General features: G+C 47.0%; 1 protein-coding gene across 1 annotated transcript in view; it reads left to right on the top strand.

Moving 5' to 3' along the window:
- LOC129693673 (uncharacterized) overlaps positions 1–25114 on the top strand; it is a 75277-nt gene that overhangs the window by 36748 nt on the left and 13415 nt on the right. Inside the window, exons 13-22 of the mRNA XM_055630456.1 lie at positions 1438–1564; positions 2443–2566; positions 4475–4602; positions 6992–7075; positions 9811–9873; positions 11608–11673; positions 13149–13217; positions 17382–17453; positions 19872–19955; positions 23006–23104. Coding sequence (XP_055486431.1) covers positions 1438–1564; positions 2443–2566; positions 4475–4602; positions 6992–7075; positions 9811–9873; positions 11608–11673; positions 13149–13217; positions 17382–17453; positions 19872–19955; positions 23006–23104 — 916 coding nt within the window. The remainder of the gene's footprint in view (positions 1–1437; positions 1565–2442; positions 2567–4474; positions 4603–6991; positions 7076–9810; positions 9874–11607; positions 11674–13148; positions 13218–17381; positions 17454–19871; positions 19956–23005; positions 23105–25114) is intronic.

Genomic DNA, 25114 nt, shown 5'->3' with positions numbered 1-25114 from the left:
GGAAATCGTTTAGGACCGAGATGAGGAAAACATTTTTCTCTTCACACAGAGAGTGGTGAATCTGTGGAATTCTCTGCCACAGAAGGTATAGTAGTTGAGGCCAGTTCATTGGCTATATTTAAGAGGGAGTTAGATGTGGCCCTTGTGGCTAAAGGGATCAGGGGGTATGGAGAGAAGGCAGGGACGGGATACTGAGTTGGATGATCAGCCATGATCATATTGAATGGCGTCGCAGGCTCGAAGGGCCGAATGGCCTCTACTCCTGCACCTATTGTCTATGTTTCTATGCGCGCGTAATGTGCACGTGCGGGCGTCTTGACGAGCCCGTTACAGTGCCAGAGGCCCCGGTTCGTTCCTGACTACGAGTGCTTGTCTGTACAGAGTTTGCATGTTCTCCACGTTACCTGTGTGGGTTTTCTCCGGGATCTTCAGTTTCCTCCCACGCTCCAAAGACATACAGGGTTGTAGGTTATTTGCCTTGATATAATTGTAATTTGTCCCTAGTGAGTTTAGGTTAGCGTTAGTGAGCGGGGATTGCTGGCTGGCACGGACTCCGTGGGCTGAAGGGCCTGTTTCCACGCTGTATATCTAAACTTAACTAAACTTCCTCTAAATTCCAGAGGCCTCATTGCCATCTGGCCTGCTAGTCAGGTACCACTGGAGTGCCTCATCAAAGGAAAAGAGATCTCTGATTTCACCCCACCCTTGCTCTCCATCTTTCTAGCATATTTTCTCCCTATTTTTATCCCTTCCTCCAATACATACAAGAGTAGGCCATTCGGCCCTTCGAGCCAGCACCGCGATTTAACGTGATCACGGCTGATCATCCCCAATCACAGTACCCCAGTTCCTTCTCCCCATATGCCCTGACTCCGCTATCTTTAAGAGCCCTACCTAACTCTCTTGAAAGTATCCAGAGAACCGACCTCCACCGCCCTCTGAGGCAGCGAATTCCACAGTCTCACAACTCTCTGTGAGAAAAAGTTTCCTTGTCTCCGTTCTAAATGGCTTACCCCTTATTCTTAAATCGATGATCGATGGTGGGCCAAAGGGCTGTTATGCTATATCTTTCAATAAATGAATCAAACCATCCCAATATAAAACTCAATTAAGTAACAATTTGGTGGGCCGAAGGGCCTGTTTCCATGCTGTATCTCTAAACTAAACACTATTTGGAACCATTCCCCGCCAAGATAGATACAAAACGACGGAGTAACTCAGTAGGACAGACAGCATCTCTGGAACGAAGGAATGGGTGATGTTTCGGGTCGAGACCCTTCTTCAGACTGAGAGCCAGGGGAGGGTGAAACTAGAGATATGGAAGGGTAAGGTGTGAAAAAGACAAATGAGCAAGAAAATGTAGAATGGTTCATTGTTGGAAGTGTTGGTGAAACTAGGCCTATTTTTCTCATGAGTTCCCTTTCGTCTGTGTTCAAGGCTGAGGTAAAGGAGGACGATAAGGTCATCGAAGAAGCAAATGAGCAGGCGACCGAAATTCCAGAAGAACTGAGCGGAGAAACAAAAGAGAATCACGTGGGAAAACATAAGGAGGTAACCAAATCAGGTAATGAAGCTATATCTTTTCCCCTGTCCCCTGTATCTAAAGCCGCTGTCCCACTTTCCCCCTCTCTCTCCCCCCCTCTCCCCCTCCTCCCCCTTTCTCTCCCCTCTCCCCCTATCTCCTCCCCTCTCCCCCTTTCTCTCTCCCTCTCTCCCCCTCCCCCTCTCTCCCTCCCTCCCCTCTCTCCCTCTCCCCCTCTCTCCCCTCCCTCTCTCCCTCTTTCCCCCTCTCCCTCTCCCCCTTTCTCTCCCCTTTCTCTCCCCCCTTTCTCTCTCCCCTCTCCCCCCCTTCTCTCTCCCCCTCTCCCCCCTTTCTCTCCCCTCTCCCCCCTTTCTCTCTCCCCTCTCCCCCTTTCTCCCTCTCCCCCTTTCTCTCCTCCCTCTCCCCCTTTCTCTCCCCTCTCCCCCTTTCTCTCTCTCTCCCCCTTCTCTCCCCCCCTCCCTTTCTCTCTCCCTCTCCCCCCTTCTCCCCTCTTCTCCCCTCCCCCCTTCTCTCCCTCTCTCTCCTCGTCCCTCTCTGCCTCTCTCTCCCTCTCCCTACCTCCCCTTTCTCTCCCCTTTCTCCCCCCTTTCTCTCCCCTTTCTCTCTCCCCTCTCTCTCCCCTCCCTCCCCTTTCTCTCCCCCTTTCTCTCCCCTTTCCCTCTCTCCCCTTTCTCTCCCCTTTCTCTCCCCTCTTTCTCTCTCCCCTTTCTCTCCCCTTTCTCTCCCCTTTCTCTCCCCTTTCTCTCCCCTTTCTCTCCCCCCTCCTCTCCCCCCCTCTCCCCCCTCTCCTCCCCCCTTCTCGCCCCCCCCTTCTCCCCCCCCCTTCTCTCCCTTTCTCTCCGCAGTGTTTGGGCTTTCAGTTGAGTATGGTGTTTGTTGTTGCATTCTCTCTCAAATAGGTCACCACCTGATTGTGAGTAACCTGGATTCCTCAAGGAGCTTTGGTGAGCTGCAAATTGCCATCATCAGCTTCTTCGTGCGGAAAAGATTGTCGGTCACTTCAATTGGGATCATGAAATCCAGGTAGATGAAAGCCCCATGTTCTGCTTGTTCCTTCTGTGTCCTTCAGCAGCCAGAGCAAGTCATGATTTTTTTTAAAAGCCACCAAGTGTTGGAGTAACTCAGCGAGTCAAGCAGCATCTCGGGAGACCATGGGTTGGTGACGTTACAAGTTGGGACCCTTCTGGTTTTGCCCATCCCGCTATGGTGCAGCTCAAAGAGGAAAGTATACAAAGGCTATTAAGTGTCATCTGACACCTTGACCACTGTTAACATTTCAAGTGGCTATCCCAAATGGATTGAACAGAGACATAGACCCCTAGAGACATAGAATGATACAGCGTGGAAACAGGCCCTTCGGCCCAACTTGCCCACATCGGCCTACATGTCCCAGCTGCACTAGTCCCACCTGCCCGCGTTATCCCTCCAAACCAAGGACTGTTTCTTAAAAGTTGTGATAGTCCCAGCCTCAACGACCTCCTCTGGCAGCTCCATACACCCACCACCCTTTGTGTGAAAAAGTTACCCCTCAGATCACCCCTCATCCTCCTGCGCTCCAAGGAATAGAGCATCGGCCTACTCAACCTCTCCCTATAGCTCAGACCTTCTAGTCCTGGCAACGTCCTTGTAAATCTTCTCTGCGCCCTTCTTCAAACTGATCGATTGGGGGGGGGGGGGAGGAGAAAAGAATAAAGGAGGGCTGGTCAAAGCCTGAAGAAGGGTCCTGACCCATCCATCTCCTCCAGAGCTGACCGGCTGAGTTACTCCAGCACTGTGTGTCTTTTTTGTAATGCAGCATCTGCAGTTCATTCATCCTGCAAGTAGATTTCCACACCCGAGGATTACTTGTGACCTGGTTGCATTGAACTGGAAAAATCTGCTGATTTCCACAACTTGTCACGGTGGTTGCCGTTGAATTCTCAATCCCGTGGTTTGCAGCTCCCAACACTCAACAGCTCTGCTTTATACAATTCTTCCCAAGGCCCTGCCGGAGTAGATCAAACAATGGAGTTTCACAAAAAAATGTTTTGGTGGCCAAATGTATAATTGAGGGTAGGTTTGAAGGAGTATTGTGGAGAGTTTTCGAGCGATATCGACAGTTGCTTGAATTTGTGCAAGGAACTGCTGATGCGGGAATCTTGAGCAAAGCGCACAATGCCAGAGTAACTTAGTGAGTCAGGCAGCATTTATGGAACGAATGGAGAGGAGACGTCCAGATCGGGACCCTTCTGTAGGCTGATTGAATGAATGAACAACATGCTAGATTCTCGCTGGAATTTAGAAGACTGAGGGGGGATCTTATAGAAACTTACAAAATTCTTAAGGGGTTTGACAGGCTAGATGCAGGAAGATTGTTCCTGATGTTGGGGAAGTCCAGAACAAGTTTAAGGATAAGGGGGAAATCTTTTAGGACCGAGATGAGAAAATCATTTTTCACACACAGAGAGCGGTGAATCTGTGGAATTCTCTGCCACAGAAGGTAGTTGAGGCCACACAGTTCATTGGTGATATTTAAGAGGGAGTTAGATGTGGCCCTTATGGCTAAAAGGATCAGGGGGTATGGAGAGAAGGCAGTGATGGGATACTGAGTTGGATGATCAGCCATGATCATATTGAATGGTGGTGCAGGCTCGAAGGGCCGAATGGCCTCTACTCTTGCACCTACTGTCTATGTTTCTATGCCAGACTAACTTAGTGGGTCAGGCAGCATTTATGGAAGGTGGCGTTCAGGTCGGGATCCTTCTTCAGGCTGATTCAATGAATGAACAACATGCCTATATTATTACATTGTTGAGTGTTTAATGTGGAACAGTGTACGCTATCTCTTAATTATCCATCATGATGCTAGGAATGCAGTAACAATAAACATAGTCAGCTCCCATGTATCTATAACTGCTGTTTTTTGTTTGTTGCCTTTCACCATACCTTTAGAAAACGTGGCCGTGTAACATTTCTCACCAAAAACGATTTAAACCAAGCGTTGCGGAATAATGGCGAGGAATTGTTGGGCCACGCCTTGCGGTTGCATCGGCCGGAGAAGATTCAGGGACCTTTGACAAGTATGTTGGCTAAATTAATCTTTATTGACAGCCACAGTTAACATGTAGTTCAAGTTTATAGTTCACCACCTCCAGTTTAGTTCACCACCTCCAGTTTAAATTCCATGTGGAATTAGTTCACCACCTCCAGTTTAAATTCCATGTGGAATATAGTTCACCATCTCCAGTTTAAATTCCATGTGGAATATAGTTCACCACCTCCAGTTTAAATTCCATGTGGAATATAGTTCACCACCTCCAGTTTAAATTCCATTTGGAATATTTTGGAGGACCAAGAAACCAAGAAGACAAGAAGAAAGTTCAAGTGAGTTTATTGTCATGTGTCCCTGTCTAGGACAATGAAATTCTTGCTTTGCTTCAGCACAACAGAACATAGTAGGCATTTACTACAAAACAGATCAGTGTGTCCATATACTATGATATAAATATATACACACACACATGAATCAATAAACTGATAAAGTGCAAATAACAGATAATTGGCTATTAATAATCAAAGTTTTGTCTGAGCCAGGTTTAATAGCCTGATGGCTGTGGGGAAGTAGCTATTACTGAACCTGGTTGTTGCAGTCTTCAGGCTCCTGTACCTTCTACCTGAAGGTAGCAGGGAGATGAGTGTGTGGCCAGGATGGTGTGGGTCTTTGATTTGATGATACTGCCAGCCTTTTTGAGGCAGCGACTGCGATAGATCCCCTCGATGGAAGCGACTGCGATAAATCCCTTCGATGAATTGTTGACTTCTTCATTAGGTTCAGTCAGACATTCCCTCTAACAGCTCCTATTTTCCCACAAGCCTATCCAGCGTATTGCTTCACCTCCTCTTCAGCCTCCCCTGTCTTTGTAGTTTGATAACTTTACCCACCTATTTTCTGATTTCTGTTGTATGTCCCATGCTACTTGGGAAAACCAACACTACATTACATTAAACGGATAGAACACAAAGTGCTGGAGTAACTCAGCGGGTCAGGCAGCATCTCTGGAGGACAGGAAACATGTCCCCGATGTTGGGGGAGTCCAGAACCAGGGGCCACACACACTTTAAGAATAAGGGGTAAGCCATATAGAAAGAAGATGAAGAAACACTTTTTCACACAGAGTTGTGAGTGTGGAATTCCCTGCCTCAGAGAGCGGTGGAGGCCGGTTCTCTGGACACTCTCAAGAGAGAGCTAGATAGGGCTCTTAAAGATAGCGGAGTCGGGGCATATGGGGAGAAGGCAGGAACGGGGTACTGATTGGGGATGATCAGCCATGATCACATTGAATGACGGTGCTGGCTTGAAGGGCCGAATGACCTCCTTCTGCATCTATTGTCTATTGACATGCATGGGCATCAAATAAAAGATTTATTTTAGGCTGAATCCAGTAACCGCCAATGTTAAAATGATTATTGGATAACTCCCTTGTCAACCAATTGTGATAAGCATGCTATCTACCGCACGTAGCTGATACAGTATATATCACAAACAAAACCATAACCATCCTCAACTCACTGCATTTCCTTGGTGAAAATGCCTTGAATTTATTGGTTTAATTTGGAGATACAGCACTGAAACAGGCCCTTCGGCCCACTGAGTCAGTGCCGGCCAGCGATCCCTGCACACTAACACTTGGGGACAATTTACCATCACACCAAGCCAATTAACGTACAAACCTGCACGTCTTTGGAGTGTGGGAGGGAACTGAAGATCTCGGAGAAAACACACGGGGAGAATGTACAGACAAGCACCCGTAGATTCAATTCAATTCAATTTTAATTGTCATTGTCAGTGTACAGTACAGAGACAACGAAATGCATTTAGCATCTCCCTTGAAGAGCGACATAGCAAATGATTTGAATAAATAATAATAAGTGTCCGATGGGGGGTGGTGATTGGCAGTCACCGAGGTACGTTGTTGAGTAGAGTGACAGCCGCCGCCTGTTCCTCAGCAACGGAGAGACCTGTAGCGCCTCCCGGATGGTAGGAGGGTAAACAGTCCATGGTTGGGGTGAGAGCAGTCCTTGGCGATGCTGAGCGCCCTCCGCAGACAACGCTTGCTTTCTTGCTTTGGACAGACTCAATGGAGGGGAGCGAGGAACCGGTGATGCGTTGGGCAATTGTCACCACCCTCTGCAATGCCTTCCGGTCGGAGACAGAGCAGTTGCCGTACCATACTGTGATGCAGTTGGTAAGGATGCTCTCGATGGTGCAGCGGTAGAAGTTCACCAGGATCTGAGGAGACAGTCGGGATGGAACCTGGGTCTTTGGTGCTGTGAGGCAGCAGCTCTACCCGCTGCGCCTCCGTGCCGTAGAGGTTGCAATCTTCATCGAGCCTCACTCCATCGTGGGCAGATTGAGTGTTCTCCAAAGTATTCTTGTTACGTTCTAATTTGTCTCTTTGTGCTTAAAAGCTGCCCCTGGGAAGAAACAACTGCCAATGGACTTGGACCAAGGCTCCGTGATTCGGACAAAGAAGAAAAGAGTTCATAGGTCGTGTATGTAGCTGCTTTCTTGATTCTTGTTTTAAGTGCCTGGAGGAACCCATGTGGTCACGGGGAGAACATACAAACTCTGTACAAGCTGCACCCGTAGTCAGGATCGAACCTGGGTCTCTGCCGCTGTAATGCCCCCGTCCCACTTAGGAAACCTGAACGGAAACCTCTGGAGACTTTGCGCCCCACCCAAGGTTTCCGTGCGGTTCCCGGAGGTTTTTGTCAGTCTCCCTACCTGCTTCCACTACCTGCAACCTCCGGCAACCGCACGGAAACCTTGGTCTCCAGAGGTTTTCGTTCAGGTTTCCTAAGTGGGACAGGGGCATGAGGCAGCAACTCTACCATTGCACCACTGCGCTGATCTCTGTCACAATATTCTGCGGCTAGGGACTAAATTTCCAGAAGAAGATTGATTGAGTTGTGGATAATGGGGAAGATTGTCAAAGGATACAGCAGGGTATAGAAGCATAGAAAATAGGTACAGGAGGAGGCCATTCGGCCCTTCGAGCCAGCACTGCCATTCATTGTGATCATGGCTGATCGTCCCCAATCCATGCCAGCCTTCTCCCCATATCCCTTGACTCCACTAGCTCTATCTAACTCCCTCTTAAATCCATCCAGTGACTTGGCCTCCACTGCCCTCTGTGGCAGGGAATTCCACAAATTCACAACTCTCTGGGTGAAAACGTTTTTTTTCTCACCTCAGTCTTAAATGGCCTCCCCTTTATTCTAACACTGTGTGGCCCCTGGTTCTGGGCTCGCCCAACATTGGGAACATCTTTCCTGCATCCAGCTTGTCCAGTCCTTTTATAATTTGATATGTTTCTATAAGATCCCCCCCACTCATCCTTCTAAACTCCAGTCAATACAAGCCTAGTTTTGTTAATCTTTCCTCATATGACAGTCCCGCCATCCCAGGGATTTAGATCTGATGGAAATTTGGGTTGGGAAATGGCAGGTTGTATTTAGTCTTAACAAATGTGATGCATTTTGGAAGATCAATTTCAAGAGGAAAGTATACGGTAAATGATAGGACCTTTAATAGCACTGATGTACAGCGAGATCTTGAGGTGTAAGTCCATACCTCCCTGAAAGTGGCAACAAGTGCACAGCTTGTAAAGAAGGTGTATGGCATGTTTGCCTTCATTGATTGGGACATCTTCTATATAATATTAAAACTCTGTGGCTGGCTGGCTGTGTGTGTTTCTGACTTGTGGCTGCCAGCCTTTGATTCGTTGCCACGCCAACGTCAGACCCAGAAACTCCGAGATTTTTTCCATTCGGTAGAGATTTCACTTTTCATTCCAAGTATAGAAACATAGAAATTAGGTGCAGGAGTAGGCCATTCGGCCCTTCGAGCCTGCACCGCCATTCAATATGATCATGGCTGATCATCCAACTCAGTATCCCGTACCTGCCTTCTCTCCATACCCCCTGATCCCCTTAGCCACAAGGGCCACATCTAACTCCCTCTTAAATATAGCCAATGAACTGGCCTCAACTACCCTCTGTGGCAGAGAGTTCCAGAGATTCACCACACTCTGCGTGAAAAAAGTTCTTCTCATCTCGGTTTTAAAGGATTTCCCCTTTATCCTTAAGCTGTGACCCCTTGTCCTGGACTTCCCTAACATCGGGAACAATCTTCCTGCATCGAGCCTGTCCAACCCCTTAAGAATTTTGTAAGTTTCTATAAGATCCCCTCTCAATCTTCTAAATTCTAGAGAGTATAAACCAAGTCTATCCAGTCTTTCTTCATAAGACAGTCCTGACATCCCAGGAATCAGTCTGGTGAACCGTCTCTGCACTCCCTCTATGGCAATAATGTCCTTCCTCAGATTTGGAGACCAAAACTGTACGCAATACCCAGGTGGTATCCACTCCTCATTAATTTTGTCGTGTTTATGTACACATTTTTATAAAATCATTCCCCCCCCCCACTCATTAATTTTGTCGCCTCCTGCTGGCCAGCGACCATAACGGCTGCTCGCGCCCGCATCTCGCCTCAAAGACGCCATTTTAAAAAAAGCCGCACTGCTGATTCCTGAGCCGCTTGAGTTGGAGGACCACGTCTCCCGTGGGGGCTACGGGTAGGGAACGGCTGCGTTGGGGGAGCAGACCCAACGGGTCTGCACTTGGTCTAGTTAAGTATAAAAATAGAAGCCAAGTTGCAACTGTATTTCTGCAAAGGAATGGGCGATGCTTCGGGTCGGAGTCTGGAGAAAGATCTCAACCCGAAACCTCATCCATTCCTTCTCTCAAGAGATGCTGCCTGTCCCGCTGAGTTATGGGCGCGACTGCCAGCACCTGCCATAGATTGTTGCAGGTCGCAGAAAATGTTCAACATGTTAAAAATCCAACGGCGACCAGAAAAACGCTACGACTCTTTGGGCGACTGAGGAGACGACTCACGACCATATGGACGACATCCCGGTGACATGTCGCGGGGTGAAGCCTGTACGGGCGTGAGTAGTCGCCCAAAGAGTCGTACCTTGTTCTGGTCGCCGCTGGATTTTCGACATGTTGAAAATTTTCAGCGACCTGCGACGACCTCTGACCGGTGCCGAAAAAGTTGCATAAGTGGGACAAGCCCATTACTCCAGCATTTTGTCAACATCACTCATTTATCCGTGGTGTCTTGCTGTAAAGCTCTTTATGTCATTGGACTAAAACGTGTGTAAATGAGTGAAAAGCTTTCTTTCACGCAAAATGTTCAGCTCTTTATTTTTCTTTTTCAAAAGCAGTTTTATTTAGCACGAGCAGGAGGTGTTCAGCATGTCTCATAAAGAAGAGAATCTCACGAGGTACGCTTTCGAAAAAACTTTTCCTGTTACATTGTTGTGTTTCTCTAGCCAGCTTCAGCATGGTCTTTCTGGTTTACTTGAAGGCAAACGTCTATTCAGCTTGTAAACCACAGGCCCACATCAGGCATAGGTTCAAGGTGAAGGGGAAAAGATTCAATGGGAATCTGAGGGGTAACATTTTCACACAAAGGGTGGTGGGTGTATGGAACAAGCTGCCAGAGGAGGTAGTTGAGGCTGGGACTATCCCAACGTTTAAGGAACAGTTAGACAGGTACATGGATAGAACGGGCTTGGAGGGATGTGGACCAAACATAGACATAGAAAATAGGTGCAGGAGGAGGCCATTCAGCCCTTCGAGCCAGCACCGCCATTCATTGTGATCATGGCTGATCGACCCCTATCAATAACCCGTGCCTGCCTTCTCCCCATTATCATAGAAACATAGAAAATAGGTGCAGGAGTAGAGGCCATTCGGCCCTTGGAGCCTGCACCGCCATTCAATATGATCATGGCTGATCATCCAACTCGGTATCCCGTACCTGCCTTCTCTCCATACCCCTTGATCCCTTTAGCCACAAGGGCCACATCCAACTCCCTCTTGAATATAGCCAATGAACTGTGGCCTCAACTACCTTCTGTGGCAGAGAATTCCACAGATTCACCACTCTCTGTGTGAAAAATGTTTTTCTCATCTCGGTCCTAAAGGATTTCCCCCTTATCCTTAAACTGTGTCCCCTTGTCCTGGACTTCCCCAACATCGGGAACAATCTTCCTGCATCTAGCCTGTCCAACCCCTTAAGGTTAACAGTTAGACAGGTACATGGATAGGACGGGTTTAGAGGGATGTGAACCAAACAGAGAAACATAGACATAGAAAATAGGTGCAGGAGGAGGCCATTTGGCCCTTTGAGCCAGCACCGCCATTCATTGTGATCATGGCTGATCGTCCCCAATCAATAATCCGTGCCTGCCTTCTCCCCATATCTCTTGACTCCACTGGCCCCTAGAGGTCTAACCCAACGCGGGTAGGTGGGACTATTGCAGCTGGGACATGTTGGCCGGTGTGGGCAAGTTGGGCCGAAGGGCCTGTTTCCACACAGTATCACTCTATGACGGAGGTGACATGGTGGTTCATATTAACTGATCCAAGTTGAAGTGAACCTCTGAATTTTTCACCATAGAAGGAAGGTCTGATCCCGATCTAGAGTTAAACAGGAGAGAGGTTCACTGGATTCTTGTATACTGCCAAGTTGCTTGTTGATGATGGTGGATAAAGCATTGGTAAAAGTGGGAGGTTGATGGGGAAAGAAAATCCTTCAATGGATTACCGCTAGAGGCAGGAAACATGTTCCCGATGTTGGGGGAGTCCAGAACCAGGGGCCACACACATTTTAAGAATAAGGGGTCGGCCATTTAGAACAGAGACGAGGAAACACTTTTTCACACAGAGAGTTGCATGTGTGTGGAATTCTCTGCCTCGGAGGGCGGTGGAGGCCGGTTCTCTGGATACTTTCAAGAGAGAGCTAGATAGGGCTCTTAAAGATAGTGGAGTCAGGGGATATGGGGAGAAGGCAGGAACAGGGGTACTGATTGGGGATGATCAGCCGTGATCACATTGAATGGCGGTGCTGGCTCTTAGGGCCGAATGGCCTCTACTCCTGCTACTATTGTCCATAATGGACGCCCTCCTCACGCTGTACTCACACGGTTATTTTCGTTTTTGTTTCCCGAAAGTGGCTGCAACTAAGAAAAGCAGGAAGATTTCGGCATCTCCAATCACGACGAAAACAATGATACAAGGTAACGTCACAAATTGTACTCTGGCTTCTTCAGTAGAGTCGGTCACTCTGCGGTTAGAATGGTGGCCTTGTCGTGTTTGGTCTGAGGGCTGATGTCAGTTATAGTCCCCGGTATGTGATCTGTATAAACTCTCACTTATGTAGGCAATTCTTTAGGCCTGTGGTCCCTACGCCAGAGATCCCCTCCATGGTCTCTCTCCTCCCCTTGGTCTCGTGTGCCAGAGCCCCCCCCCCCCCCCACCCGTCCTGTGGACAATGCCAACAATCGATCCACCCGTTCACACCAGTTCTACATTGTCGAACTTTCTCATCCACTCCCTACACACTAGGGGCAATTTACAGAGGGCCGATTAACCTACAAACCTTAACTTCCAAATCCGCTCGTCTTTGGTATGTCGGGGGAAACCGGGGAGAATGTGCAAACTCCACACAGACAGCACCCGAGGTCAGGATCGAACCGGGTCTGTGGTGCTGTGAGGAAAAAGCTCAAATGCCTTGTCTTCAAGCCCATTGGTCAAGTAGGGCCAGGAGAGCCTGCCATAGTGTGATTCCTTAAGGGCCTGTCCCACTTTCACGAGGTAATTCACAAATTCTCCCGGGTTTTCCCCTCGATTCAAACTCCCAGAATGTTCGTAACGAGTCCGTGGGAGTTCGTTGATATATCGTATCGGCTCGTTATGCTAGCCATAGGTACTCGTGGCATCAGGTAAGTCGGGACGGTTTTTTTCCAGCCCGATGAAAAATGTCCCTGAGTAAAAAAAAAAAATGGTCAGGATGAAAGAAATTGCAACTTTTTACTCGTAAGGAGGGCATCGAAATAGCCATGGGAAGTCGTAGACATACTCGTAGGAGTTCGTGAACATAGTCGTGGACAGGGGCGGAAAACCCGGGAGGGCCAGAGGAGACACGTCCCCCCCCCCATGTTTTGAGAGGCCCCAAGTCTTTGTGATCCCGATTTTAAAATCGCCGTTTTTAGCGCTGGATTGAGCCTCCGAAGCCTCGAGCGTGTGTGTGAGCGTGCGCATGCGGGCGTGGCCGCCAAAAAATTGTGTCCCCCGTCCCCTCCATGTTTTGATAGTGAGTTCCGTTCTTGGTCGTGGAAGGTCAGAGTTGTTCGTAGATTGCCACTATCTTGATTTAAAAAAAAAAAAAAATTTTTAAGTTCCTTTAAACTTGGCAGAGGTTTTGAATTAAGTCATGGAAGTTGGACAGGCCCTTTATTCAGCCTCATGTGCCAGTTGTTGTGTCGACCCGAAACGTCGCCTACTTCCCTCGCTCCATAGATGCTGCCTCACCCGCTGAGTTTCTCCAGCATTTTTGCCCGCACTCCTGAAGAATAGTACTTTCTTGTGTGATGATCAGGAGAAGTAGCACCAGGTCCAGTTAGAAATCTTGGTAGGAGTCATGGAGGTGGGGACTGACTTAGCAGGTGGAAATCACACTGGGTCTCGTTCATCAAACTCTTCCATTCTTCAGGAGAGAAAAGAGAAGAGGAAAGATCCCCTGTCCCTCCGTCTCAGCAGAAGAAAAGAAAACTGGACGAAGGTAAGTGGATGCAGCCTGCTTTTCCTTAGTCCTGTCTCCACTATTCATGGCTCCCTGGCACTTGTTCAGAAGATGTGGGAGCTGTTAGCAAGCTCAGTATTAAATCTGTAGATGTTTTAAATCTAGAGAGTGAAGTCTCACCGGCCAGAGAGTGGTCTCATTGGAGACTCCAGGGCTATTTTTAATCGGACTTTACTGGAGTTTATCTTGCACTAAATGTTGTTCCCTTTGTAGACAACAGGTGCAGGAGTAGGCCATTCGTCCCTTCGAGCCAGCACCGCCATTCATTGTGATGATGGCTGATCGTCCCCTATCAATAACCCGTGCCTGCCTTCTCCCCATATCCCTTGACTCCACTAGCCCCTAGAGCTCTATCTAACTCTCTCTAAAATCCATCCAGTGACTTGGCCTCCACTGCCCTCTGTGGCAGGGAATTCCATAAATCCACAACTCTCTGGGTGAAAACGTTTTTTTTCTCGCCTCATTTTTAAATTGACTCTTTATTCTAAGACTGTGTGTGTGTGGCCCCTGGTTCTGGACTCGCCCAACATTGGGAACATTTTTCCTGCATCTAGCTTGTCCAGTCCTTTTATAATTTTATATGTTTCTATAAGAATCCCCCCCCCCCCTCATCCTTCTAAACCCCAGTGAATACAAGCCTAGTCCTTTCAATCTTTCCTCATATGACAGTCCCGCCATCCCAGGGATCAATCTCGTGTACCTACGCTGCACTGCCTCTGTTTCTATAAGATCACCCCCTCATCCTTCTAAACACCAGTGAATACAAGCCTAGTCTTTTCAATCTTTCCTCATATGACAGTCCCGCCATCCCAGGGATCAATCTCGTGAACCTACTCTGCACTGCCTCAATCACAATTGACAATAGACAATAGGTGCAGGAGTCGGCTAGTCGGCCCTTGGAGCATTTTTGTCTATCTTCGATTTTTCCCGCATGTGCAGTTCTTTCTTAAACATTCATTCATTCAAGTTGGGACGCTATATTGCAGTTGTACAAGACGTTGGTGAGGCCGCATTTGGAGTATTGCGTTCGGTATCGGTCACCCTGCTATCGGAAGGATGTTATTAAACTGGACGGTGGGTGGTGCTGAAAGCTTTTCAGTCGAGTGTGAATTTCCTGGAAATTGTGTCAAAAGATGAAGAACAGCAAAGTGGCGAGTGGCGGGATGGGAGGGGTGTGCTGGGAACAGTTTCATGCACGCCGGAGAAGCAAAACATTCCGGCTCCCGGATATTGGAAATAAACACAATGCAGAGAATAGCACTTAGTTTCCTGCTTAACTTCCTTGAGCAACTTCCTAAGGGCCAATAAAAAGCAAACCACATTGGTACGGGTTTGAAGGCGCATTGGCTGAAAGATGTAAAGGCAGTAGGTTTTTCTTTCTTTCCTCCCCTTCCTCAGCCCTCGGGCTGTCTCCTTTTCCCTTTCCTCTCCCCGCAGCCTGAAGAAGGGTCGCCTATTTCCTTCGTTCCATAGATGCTGCTGCACCCGCTGAGTTTCTCCAGCATTTTTGTCTACCTTTTCTTTCTAAAGTATTGTTGTTCACAACAATTTTTCGTCCTGCACTTTATTAATTATTTTTAATTCCAGATTTCATTAATTAACTGACGGTGGACAAAAATGCTGGAGAAACTCAGCGGGTGAGGCAGCATCTCTGGAGCGAAGGAATAGGTGACGTTTCGGGTCTAGACCCGAAACGTCACCTATTCCTTCGCTCCATAGATGCTGCCTCACCCGCTGAGTTTCTCCAGCATTTTTGTCTATCTTCAGAGGCATGATCTGGAAAGAGTTTAAATTCCATCATGAAAATCGACATTAAAATGTGCAGTTGCCGTACATTTGAAGTAAAACACAAAAGTGCTGGTAACACTCAGCTGGTACGTCAGAAAAGAAAACAAACGGTGGTATCATTTAAAAATAAATTGGATAGGCATATGGATGAGAAGGGAATGGAGGGTTATGGTATGAGTGCAGGCAGGTGGGACTAAGGGAAAAAAAGTTGTTCGGCACGGACTTGTAGGGCCAAGATGGCCTGTTTCCGTGCTGTAATTGTTATATTCGCTGGTCGCCCAGGCCCACCATATGCAGGATCCTACCTGCCCGCTCCATCCTACTTAGTCCGTAAATTTGGAGCAGGAGCTGTTTCAGGCCGAGGTATTTATCATTGTCCGGGGGGGCTGCGAGGAAGTCCGATACTTCTTCCACCGCATCCTGGTCGAGGGCTCCCACCAGGTAATAGAAGCGGGTGGCATCGACCGTGATGCCCCGCAGGTTGAACTGGGCCTCCGCCTGCTGGAACCAGATGAGCGGCCGTGTGGTCCAGAAGCTGGGCAGTTTCACGGAGACCGCGTCCAGAGACAGGGTCGGGCTGGCGTGTGAGGAGGTAGGGCTTTGTTCTGTCTCCACCATGATGCCAATGGAGCGTCGGGGGTCACCAATGTAGTGCGTGGGTCTCAGAATGAGGCAAGTAGTCTGAAGTTTGAGAAGCACTTTATTTTAATTCCTCCCGGTTCAGGGGAAGACGAAACCAGGTTAAGATGGCACCCAAACCCTGCCTTTTATACCCTCCGGCTAAGGACCGCCTCCAGACTGCGCCACTCCTGTGCCGAGGGGTTCGGCAGTATAATACAATACAATACAATACAAATTTATTGTCATTTGAGCCTCAGTGAGACTCAAACGAAATGTTGTTTCCACAGCCATACAAACAAAGACAATGTCCTACAGACATACACACAATTAAATTCACACAAACATCCATCACAGTGAAGCCACTGTGATGGAAGGCAAAGTCTTTTCTCTCCCCTGTTCTCAATTTCTCTCCCGATGTCCAAGCCCCAGGCGGGTGATGATAAGTCCCACGGCCATTTTAGGCCGCGCGGGGCGATTTAATGGCACGACCCTTAGGAGCCGCCACAATATGGTTATATGGACATGTTAGGTCAAAGATCCTACAGAAATTAAAGTTAAGGGCCTGTCCCACTTGGCGACTGCCGGCGTCACATCAGGGTCGCCAAAAGATTTTGAACATTGCAAAACCCAGCGGCGACAAAACAAAAGTTGCGACACTTGGAAAAACACCGCACGCGCCAATGCGACATAGCACCGCAAATATTTTCGGTGACCTGATACGTCCGTCAGTGATAAACAGTCGTGGTTAGTAGTGTACTCGAAAGAGATGGTTCAAATCAACCAGTGGGGTGAGGTGATGGGGAGAACAAAAGGATCGTTTGTGGGGAGAAGGCAATTGACATTGTGTTGGTACGAAGGACCCAGGGGCTATACGGAGGGCAGAGGGCGTAGAAGAAACATAGAAATTACAAGCCTAGTATTTTCAATTTTTCCTCATATGACAGTCCCGCCATCCCAGGGACCAATCTGGTGAACCTACACTGCACTGCCTCAATCACAAGGATGTCATAGAAACATAGACAATAGGTGCAGGAGTAGAGGCCATTCGGCCCTTCGAGCCTGCACCGCCATTCAATATGATCATGGCTGATCATCCAACTCAGTATCCCGTACCTGCCTTCTCTCCATACCCTCTGATCCCCTTAGCCACAAGGGCCACATCTAACTCCCTCTTAAATATAGCCAATGAACTGTGGCCTCGACTACCCTCTGCGGCAGAGAGTTCCAGAGATTCACCACTCTCTGTGTGGAAAAAAGTTCTTCTCATCTCGGTTTTAAAGGATTTCCCCCTTATCCTTAAGCTGTGACCCCTTGTCCTGGACTTCCCCAACATCGGGAACAATCTTCCTGCATCTAGCCTGTCCAACCCCTTAAGAATTTTGTAAGTTTCTATAAGATCCCCTCTCAATCTCCTAAATTCTAGAGAGTATAACCAAGTCTATCCAATCTTTCTTCATAAGACAGTCCTGACATCCCAGGAATCAGTCTGGTGAACCTTCTCTGCACTCCCTCTATGGCAATAATGTCCTTCCTCAGATTTGGAGACCAAAACTGTACGCAATACTCCAGGTGTGGTCTCACCAAGACCCTGTACAACTGCAGTAGAACCTCCCTGCTCCTATACTCAAATCCTTTTGCTATGAAAGCTAACATACCATTCGCTGGAGGGACTAATGCAAAGGCTAACGCGTTTAATCCGCTTTGATCACAAAACATACTTTTTTTGTCCCGCAGAAGTGCTTTTAGATGAGAGAAAGGACAAAGCAGCTGGGCTTGCGAAGAAAAAGAAGAAGAAAATGGAAAAAGGTAAATAAGCGCAGCGTCACACTTGCTCCATACCTGACGGGCACCGTATTCTCTGGCTACCTGTACTGTCTTTCACAGCAGAGGACACTGATTGACTGGAAGTAACTCCCTATAACATGTCTTCAAAATGAGTGTTTTTCATTCAAATAGGCTTCTAACTGGCATGCACAAGTCAAGTCAAGTCAAGTTTATTTGTCACATACACATACGAGATGTGCAGTGAAATGAAAGTGGCAATGCTCGCGGAACAACAAAACAACCAAACAAATTATAAACACAATCATAACACACATATTATTTTACATAATAAATAATAGAAGGAAAAACGTTCTGTACAGTTAGTCCCTGGTGAGAAAGGTGTTTACAGTCCGAATTGCCTCTGGGAAGAAACTCCTTCTCAACCTCTCTGTTCTCACTGCATGGCAACGGAGGCGTTTGCCTAACCGTAGCGGCTGGAACAGCCCGTTGCAGGGGTGGAAGAGGTCTCTCATGATTTTGTTTGCTCTGGAGTTGCACCTCCTGTTGTATAGTTCCTGCAGGGGGGTGAGTGAAGTTCCCATAGTGTGTTCGGCGGCCGAACGCACTACTCTCTGCAGAGCCTTCTTGTCCTTGGCAGAGCAATTCCCAAACCAGATGGTAAAGTTCCCGGACAAGATGCTTTCCACCGCCGCTGCGTAGAAGCACTGGAGGATCCTCGGAGACACTCTGAATTTCCTCAATTGCCTGAGATGGTAAAGGCGCTGCCTTGCCTTACTCACGAGTGCTGAGGCGTGTGATGACCATGTCATATCCTCAGAGATGTGGACTCCCAGATATTTAAAACAGTTCACCCTATCCACAGGATCCCCATTTATACTCAATGGAGTGTACGTCCTCGGATGATGTGCCCTCCTAAAGTCCATGATCAGCTCCCTCGTTTTTTTGATGTTCAAGAGGAGGCTGTTCTCCTGGCACCAGAGTGCTAGATCAGCCACCTCCTCCCGGTAGGCCCTCTCATCATTGTCTGAGATCAGGCCCACCACCACAGTGTCATCAGCAAACTTAATTATTGAATTGGAGCTGAACCTAGCCACACAGTCATGTGTGTACAGGGAGTACAATAGGGGGCTGAGGACGCAACCCTGGGGCGATCCTGTGCTCAGGGTGAGGGACTTTGATGTATTCACAGTGCCATCTGCTATAGTACTCTTTCTGTGACGTCTAGCTATTACGATTTACATTTTAGTTTAGTTTAGAGATACAGCACAGAAACAGGCCCTTCAGCCCACCGAGTCTGTGCCGACCAGCGATCCTCTGCACGAACACATACTAGTGACACTTCACAATTTTACCATGCCAATTAACATACAAGCTTGTACGTCTTTGGGGTGTGGGAAGAAACTGGAGCACCCGAATAAAACCCACGCAGGTCACGGGTGGGGGAAACATGCAAACTCCATACAGACAGCACCCGTAGTCAGATTCAAACCAGGGCCTCCGGTGAGACCACACCTGGAGTATTGCGTACAGTTTTGGTCTCCTAATCTGAGGAAAGACATTTTTGCCATGGAGGGAGTGCAGAGAAGGTTCACCAGACTGATTCCTGGGATGGCAGGACTTTCATATGAAGAAAGACTGGATAGACTCGGCTTGTACTCGCTAGAATTTAGAAGATTGAGGGGGGATCTTATAGAAACTTACAAAATTCTTAAGGGGTTGGACAGGCTAGATGCAGGAAGATTGTTCCCGATGTTGGGGAAGTCCAGAACAAGGGGCCACACAGTTTAAGGATAAGGGGGAAGTCTTTTAGGACCGAGATGAAAAAATCATTTTTCTTTTCACACAGAGGTGGTGAATCTGTGGAATTCTCTGCCACAGAAGGTAGTTGAGGCCACACAGTTCATTGGCTATATTTAAGAGGGAGTTAGATGTGGCTAAAGAGATCAGAGGGTATGGAGAGAAGGCAGGTACAGGATACCGAGTTGAATGATCAGCCATGATCATATTCAGATTCAATTCAGATTCAGATTCAATTTTAATTATCATTGTCAGTGTACAGTACAGAGACAACGAAATGCATTTGAATGGCGGTACAGGCTCGAGGGGCCGAATGGCCTACTCCTGCACCTATTTTCTATGCGTCTGGTGCTGTAAGGCAGCAACTCTACTCCTGCGCCAATATGCTGCCCCTTTTGTAGAGAAGCTTACACAAAATTGCTGGAGAAACTCAGCGTGTGCAGCAGCATCTATGGAGCGAAGGAAATGGGTAACGTTTCGGGCCGAAACCCTCCTTTCATTCACATTTCCAACTTCAGAGCTTGCAGTTAGTGTGGCGCAGGTGAGCGAGTTTGCAGGATAGTTTGAATGACTGAAGGCCTGCAAATGTCCAACTAGTTGTTGAATAATGTCACTAAACCCTGTGGTGCTCCTCCCCTAAAGCTGCGCTAAAGGAGGGAAGAGAAGAAGAGAAAGAGGACGCCGTCCCTCCACCAAAGAAGAAAAAGAAGAAACATCAGGAGAAAGGTGAGTGAGGCCATTCAAAACACCTAGACTGTGGAACAGCATCCCTCTCCTCATCAGAACTGCCCCCTCCATCGACTGCTTTAAATCGAGGCTCTAAACCTCGATTTTAAATTTTAAATCCCATCACTTTTTCTCCAGTGATGTTGCCTGACCCGCTGAGTTCCTCCAGCATATTGTGTGTAACTTTTTCACCAGAGATAGAAACATAGAAATTAGGTGCAGGAGTAGAGGCCATTCGACCCTTCGAGCCTGCACCGCCATTCAATATGATCATGGCTGATCATCCAACTCAGTACTACTACCTCACGTTTTTGAGGCCCTCTGAGGGGGCACTGTAAACAGTTTGTGTGTCTATTGTTAGGTCTGTGTACCACTGTATGTAGCACATTAGTATCTGCACTCATGTACAGCACTTTGGTCAACGTGAGTTGTTTTTAAATATGCTATACAAATAAAATTGACTGACTGACTGATCTTGTAAATCTGGGAGTCCAGACCATCCATTCAGTCTATACCAGTGGTTCCCAACTTTTTTTTGGCCATGCCCCACCTAATCACCTCTAAAATCCTGATGCCCCCCCCCCCCCCCCCACATGTGGTGATATATAATTCTTATAATTTAAAAAGTGAACTCCGTTTCAGCTGAAGAAGCTTAAAACGCCAATACCTTGGTTGTAATAACTACACAATAAAGACCTTTTTACCCAAAAAATAACTCAATTTACTCAAAATAACATCTGAAACATAAACTACATAACTACAACTGATGGAAAATCCTAAAAAATAAAAATCGAAAATTTGGACCCAGACCTCCTCAGTCGCGCTCAATTGCCCCCCTTAAAAATCAAATTGCCCCCCTGTGGGGTGTACGCCCCACGTTGGGAACCACTGGTCTATACAGTCTGAAGAAGGGACCCAACCCAAAACACCCAAACTTTTTCTCCAGAGAACCCCCCCCACCCCACCCCGGACATCAGTCTTGAAGAAGAGTCTCGACCCAAAAGGTCGCCCATTCCTTCTCTCCATGGATGCTGTCTCACCTGCTGAGTTCCTCCAGCATTTTGTGTGTACCTTTTTCTCCAGAGATGCTGCCTGACCCGCTGAGTTTCTCCAGCAATTTGTGTGTAACTTTTTCTCCAGTGATGTTGCCTGACCCGCTGAGTTCCTCCAGCATATAGTGTCTACCTTTTTCACCACAGATGCTGCCTGACCCGCTGAGTTCCTCCAGCATATAGTGTCTACCTTTTTCACCACAGATGCTGCCTGACCCGCTGAGTTCCTCCAGCATATTGTGTCTACCTTTTTCACCTGAGACAGAAACATAGAAATTAGGTGCAGGAGTAGGCCATTCGGCCCTTCGAGCCTGCACCGCCATTCAATATGATCATGGCTTATCATCCAACTCAGTATCCCGTACCTGCCTTCTCTCCATACCATCTGATCCCCTTAGCCACTTTGTTGGGGGGAAAGCCCATGGTGTCACAGGGAGAGCGGACAAACTCTGTACAGACAACACCCGTAGTCGGGATCGAGCCCGGTCGGGGGCGCTGGTTAGGCAGCGATTCTACCGCTGCGGCACCGTTATTCCCTTGAAAGCTATTATTGAATCTTCCATGCCCATTTCAAGCAGTTTTCCAAACAATAACACTTCCTATTCTTAAGGGCCTGTCAAGCCCACTTACGCGATCTTTACAGGCGACTGCCGACACCCATGATACGTCATAGAAACATAGAAAATAGGTACAGGAGTAGGCCATTCGGCCCTTCAAGCCTGCATCGCCATTCAATATGATCATGGCTGATCATCCAACTCGGTATCCTGTACCTGCCTTCTCTCCATACCCCCTGATCCCTTTAGCCACAAGGGCCACATCTAACTCCCTCTTAAATATAGCCAATGAACTGTGGCCTCAACTACCTTCTGTGGCAGAGAATTCCACAGATTCACCACTCTCTGTGTGAAAAGAAAAATGTTTTTCTCATCTCGGTCCTAAAAGATTTCCCCCTTATCCTTAAACTTGTTTTGGACTTCCCCAACATCGGGAACAATCTTCCTGCATCTAGCTTGTCCAACCCCTTAAGAATTTTGTAAGTTTCTATAAGATCCCCCCCTCAATCTTCTAAATTTTAGCGAGTACAAGCCGAGTCTATCCAGTCTTTCTTCATATGAAAGTCCTGACATCCCAGGAATCAGTCTGGTGAACCTTCTCCGTACTCCCTCTATGGCAAGAATGTCTTTCCTCAGGTCATCGAAGTTTTCAACATGTTGAAAATTCAGCAGCGACCAGAAAGACGCTACAACTCTTTGGAGACCTCTCACAACCATAGGGGACCTCTCACAACCATAGGAGACCTCTCACAACCATAGGAGACCTCTCACAACCATAGGAGACCTCTCACAACCATAGGGGACCTCTCACAACCATACAGGTCGCTTACACCTGCAGTTGATGCACCTGCTGCCCTCTGGAAGGCGCTATAGGTGCATCAAATCCAGGACAAATAGACTCGGGAATAGTTGCTTTCCGAGAATTATAACTACTCTTAATTCAAATTCACACATGCACTGACTTCACTGCCCAACATCCGGACTTCCATCTGTATATATGTATGTAGCGCCACAGAATTGTGCACATATCCCCCCCCCTTCTCCCTTCTGGCTTTTTTGTTTTTCTGTATGGTCATGAGAGGTCTCGTATGGTGGTGAGAGGTCTCCAAAGAGCCGTAACGTCTTTGTGGTTGCCGCTGAATTTTCAACATGTTGAAAATTTCGGCGACCTGTCACAGTCGCCTGTAAAGGTCGCGTAAGTGGGACAGGCCCTTTACTCTTTCTTTTGGCCAAACAACTTTTAAGATTTGGGAGAACATCCAGTCTATTACCAAAATAGAAGCTTGGAACTATGATTTGAATCCCTTCGAAGACTACTAATCTTTCCCATGATATATTGGCTTCTCAACTTGGAGGGAAATGTGGCAGAGCATACTTGCCTGAGCGAGCCGTGCTTCAATATGAACGGCCTGTTTGCTGAGTAATCTCACTCGCCTTCTAGGTTCTTCTGCCGAGGATCTTTTCAACGAAGAAAGGGAAGAAGTGAAAACGGACGCTGCCTTGCCACCAATGAAGAAAAAGAAGAACATTCTGGGGAATGGTGAGTAGATGAGGCCTTTCAAAGAATGGTTGAGTTCGAAAGACTATCTTCAGAGGCGTGTTTAAGCAAGAACTGCAGATGCTGGAAAAATCGAAGGTAGACAAAAATGCTGGAGAAACTCAGCGGGTGAGGCAGCATCTATGGAGCGAAAGAATAGGTGAATTATTAAAAATAAACGTCATCTATTCCTTCGCTCCACAGATGCTGCCTCACCCGCTGAGTTTCTCCAGCATTTTTTTATTTTTTTGTTAAATTTTATTTTTATTAGCAGTACAGTAAATCACATTAATACATCGCATATATCTTATTACATTATGTTGTACCATTTCATTTTTTGAGCTTTAAAAGAAAAAGAAATAAAAGAAGTAAGAAAAGTAAGCAAGAATCGTGAAGGTGCAGGAAAGTGTTGGGAGAAAAGAACCCCTTAGGGAAGGAATTAGAGAAGGAAGCAAAGAAAATAATTAAGACCCTAGAAAGAAAGGAAAAAAAAGGAAAAAAAAATTCAAAAAAGGAAAATCAGTCGCTCTATTGTAACACAAAACTCCGCAATAAAGGATATACCAACCTTGTTTTTATTAAAAATGTATTTTATACCCCCCATTACCCGGTCCTGGTAGCCTTTATATTTTAACTTATTATGTCCTTCCTCAGATTTTAACTTATTATTGCACCTTAGCTTGTAATAGTTCCATAAATGCAGACCACGTCTTTTGGAAGTGACCTGCTTTACCTGCTAGGAGGAGTCTCATCTCTTCCAAGTGTAATGTTTCGAACATGTTTGAAATCCACATTTTTGTTGTTGGTATTGGAGCATTTTTCCAAAATTTAAGTATAAGCTTTTTTCCGATTATTAACCCATAATTAAGTAAGTTCTTTTGAAACATATTTAATTCAGGGTTACCTTCCGATATTCCAAAAATGATCCATTCTACTCTGGGTAGAAGTTTTGTTTTAAATAATTTTGTAAAGATTTCAAATATTTCGTTCCAGAATTTTAGAATTTTTGTACAGAAAACAAAAGAGTGCGCTATGTTAGCTTCTTGTACCTGACATTTATCACAGCATTTCTCCAGCATTTTTGTCTATCTTCAGAGTCATGATCTGGAAAGAGTTTAAATTCCATCATGAAAATCGACATTAAAATGGGCAGTTGCTGTACATTTGAAGTAAAACACAAAAGTGCTGGCAACACTGGTTTAGATTTACTAGAATGTTGCCTGGGTTTCAACAACTAAGTTACAGAGATAGGTTGAATAAGTTGGGTCTTTATTCTCTGGAGCGCAGATAGAGTCTTTTATTCTTAAGGGAGGGGGGACTTGATAGAGGTCTTTAAAATGATGAGAGGGATAGACGAGTTGATGTGGACAAGCTTTTCCCTTTGAGAATAGGGAAGATTCAAACAAGAGGACATGACTTCAGAATTAAGGGACAGAAGTTTAGGGGTAACATGAGGGGGAACTTCTTTACTCAGAGAGTGGTAGCGGTGTGGAATGAGCTTCCAGTGGAAGTGGTGGAGGCAGGTATCATTTAAAAATAAATTGGATAGGCATATGGATGAGAAGGGAATGGAGGGTTATGGTATGAGTGCAGGCAGGTGGGACTAAGGGAAAAAGGTTGTGTCGGCACGGACTTGTAGGGCCGAGATGGCCTGTTTCCGTGCTGTAATTGTTATATGGTTAACACTCGGTTGGTACGTCAGGATCTGCAGAGATGCTGCCTGTCCCGCTGTGTTACTCCAGCTTTTTGCGGCGATCTTCGGTTTAAACCAGCATCTGCAGTTCCTTCCTGCACATTTAGTTAACTACCATCATAACAGGTTGGAGCACCTGGGGAAAACCTGTGCAGTCTCAGGAAAAAGGTGCAAACTCCACGCAGTCAGTACCTGGTTGGAACCTGGGTCCCATGAGGCAGCAGCACCATCTGATGGGCCTGCCTTGCGTTAGCTTTCTTTAAAATGAAATCTTAGAAAGTTAAAAGAAACGGCTGGAGCAGCCCATTCTAGGAGCTGAA

Source organism: Leucoraja erinacea, unplaced genomic scaffold, assembly GCF_028641065.1.
Source record: "Leucoraja erinacea ecotype New England unplaced genomic scaffold, Leri_hhj_1 Leri_385S, whole genome shotgun sequence".
NCBI classification, from domain to species: domain Eukaryota; kingdom Metazoa; phylum Chordata; class Chondrichthyes; order Rajiformes; family Rajidae; genus Leucoraja; species Leucoraja erinaceus.
The sequence above is the reverse complement of the archived record's forward strand: the minus strand, read 5'-3'. Positions and strand labels throughout refer to the sequence as shown.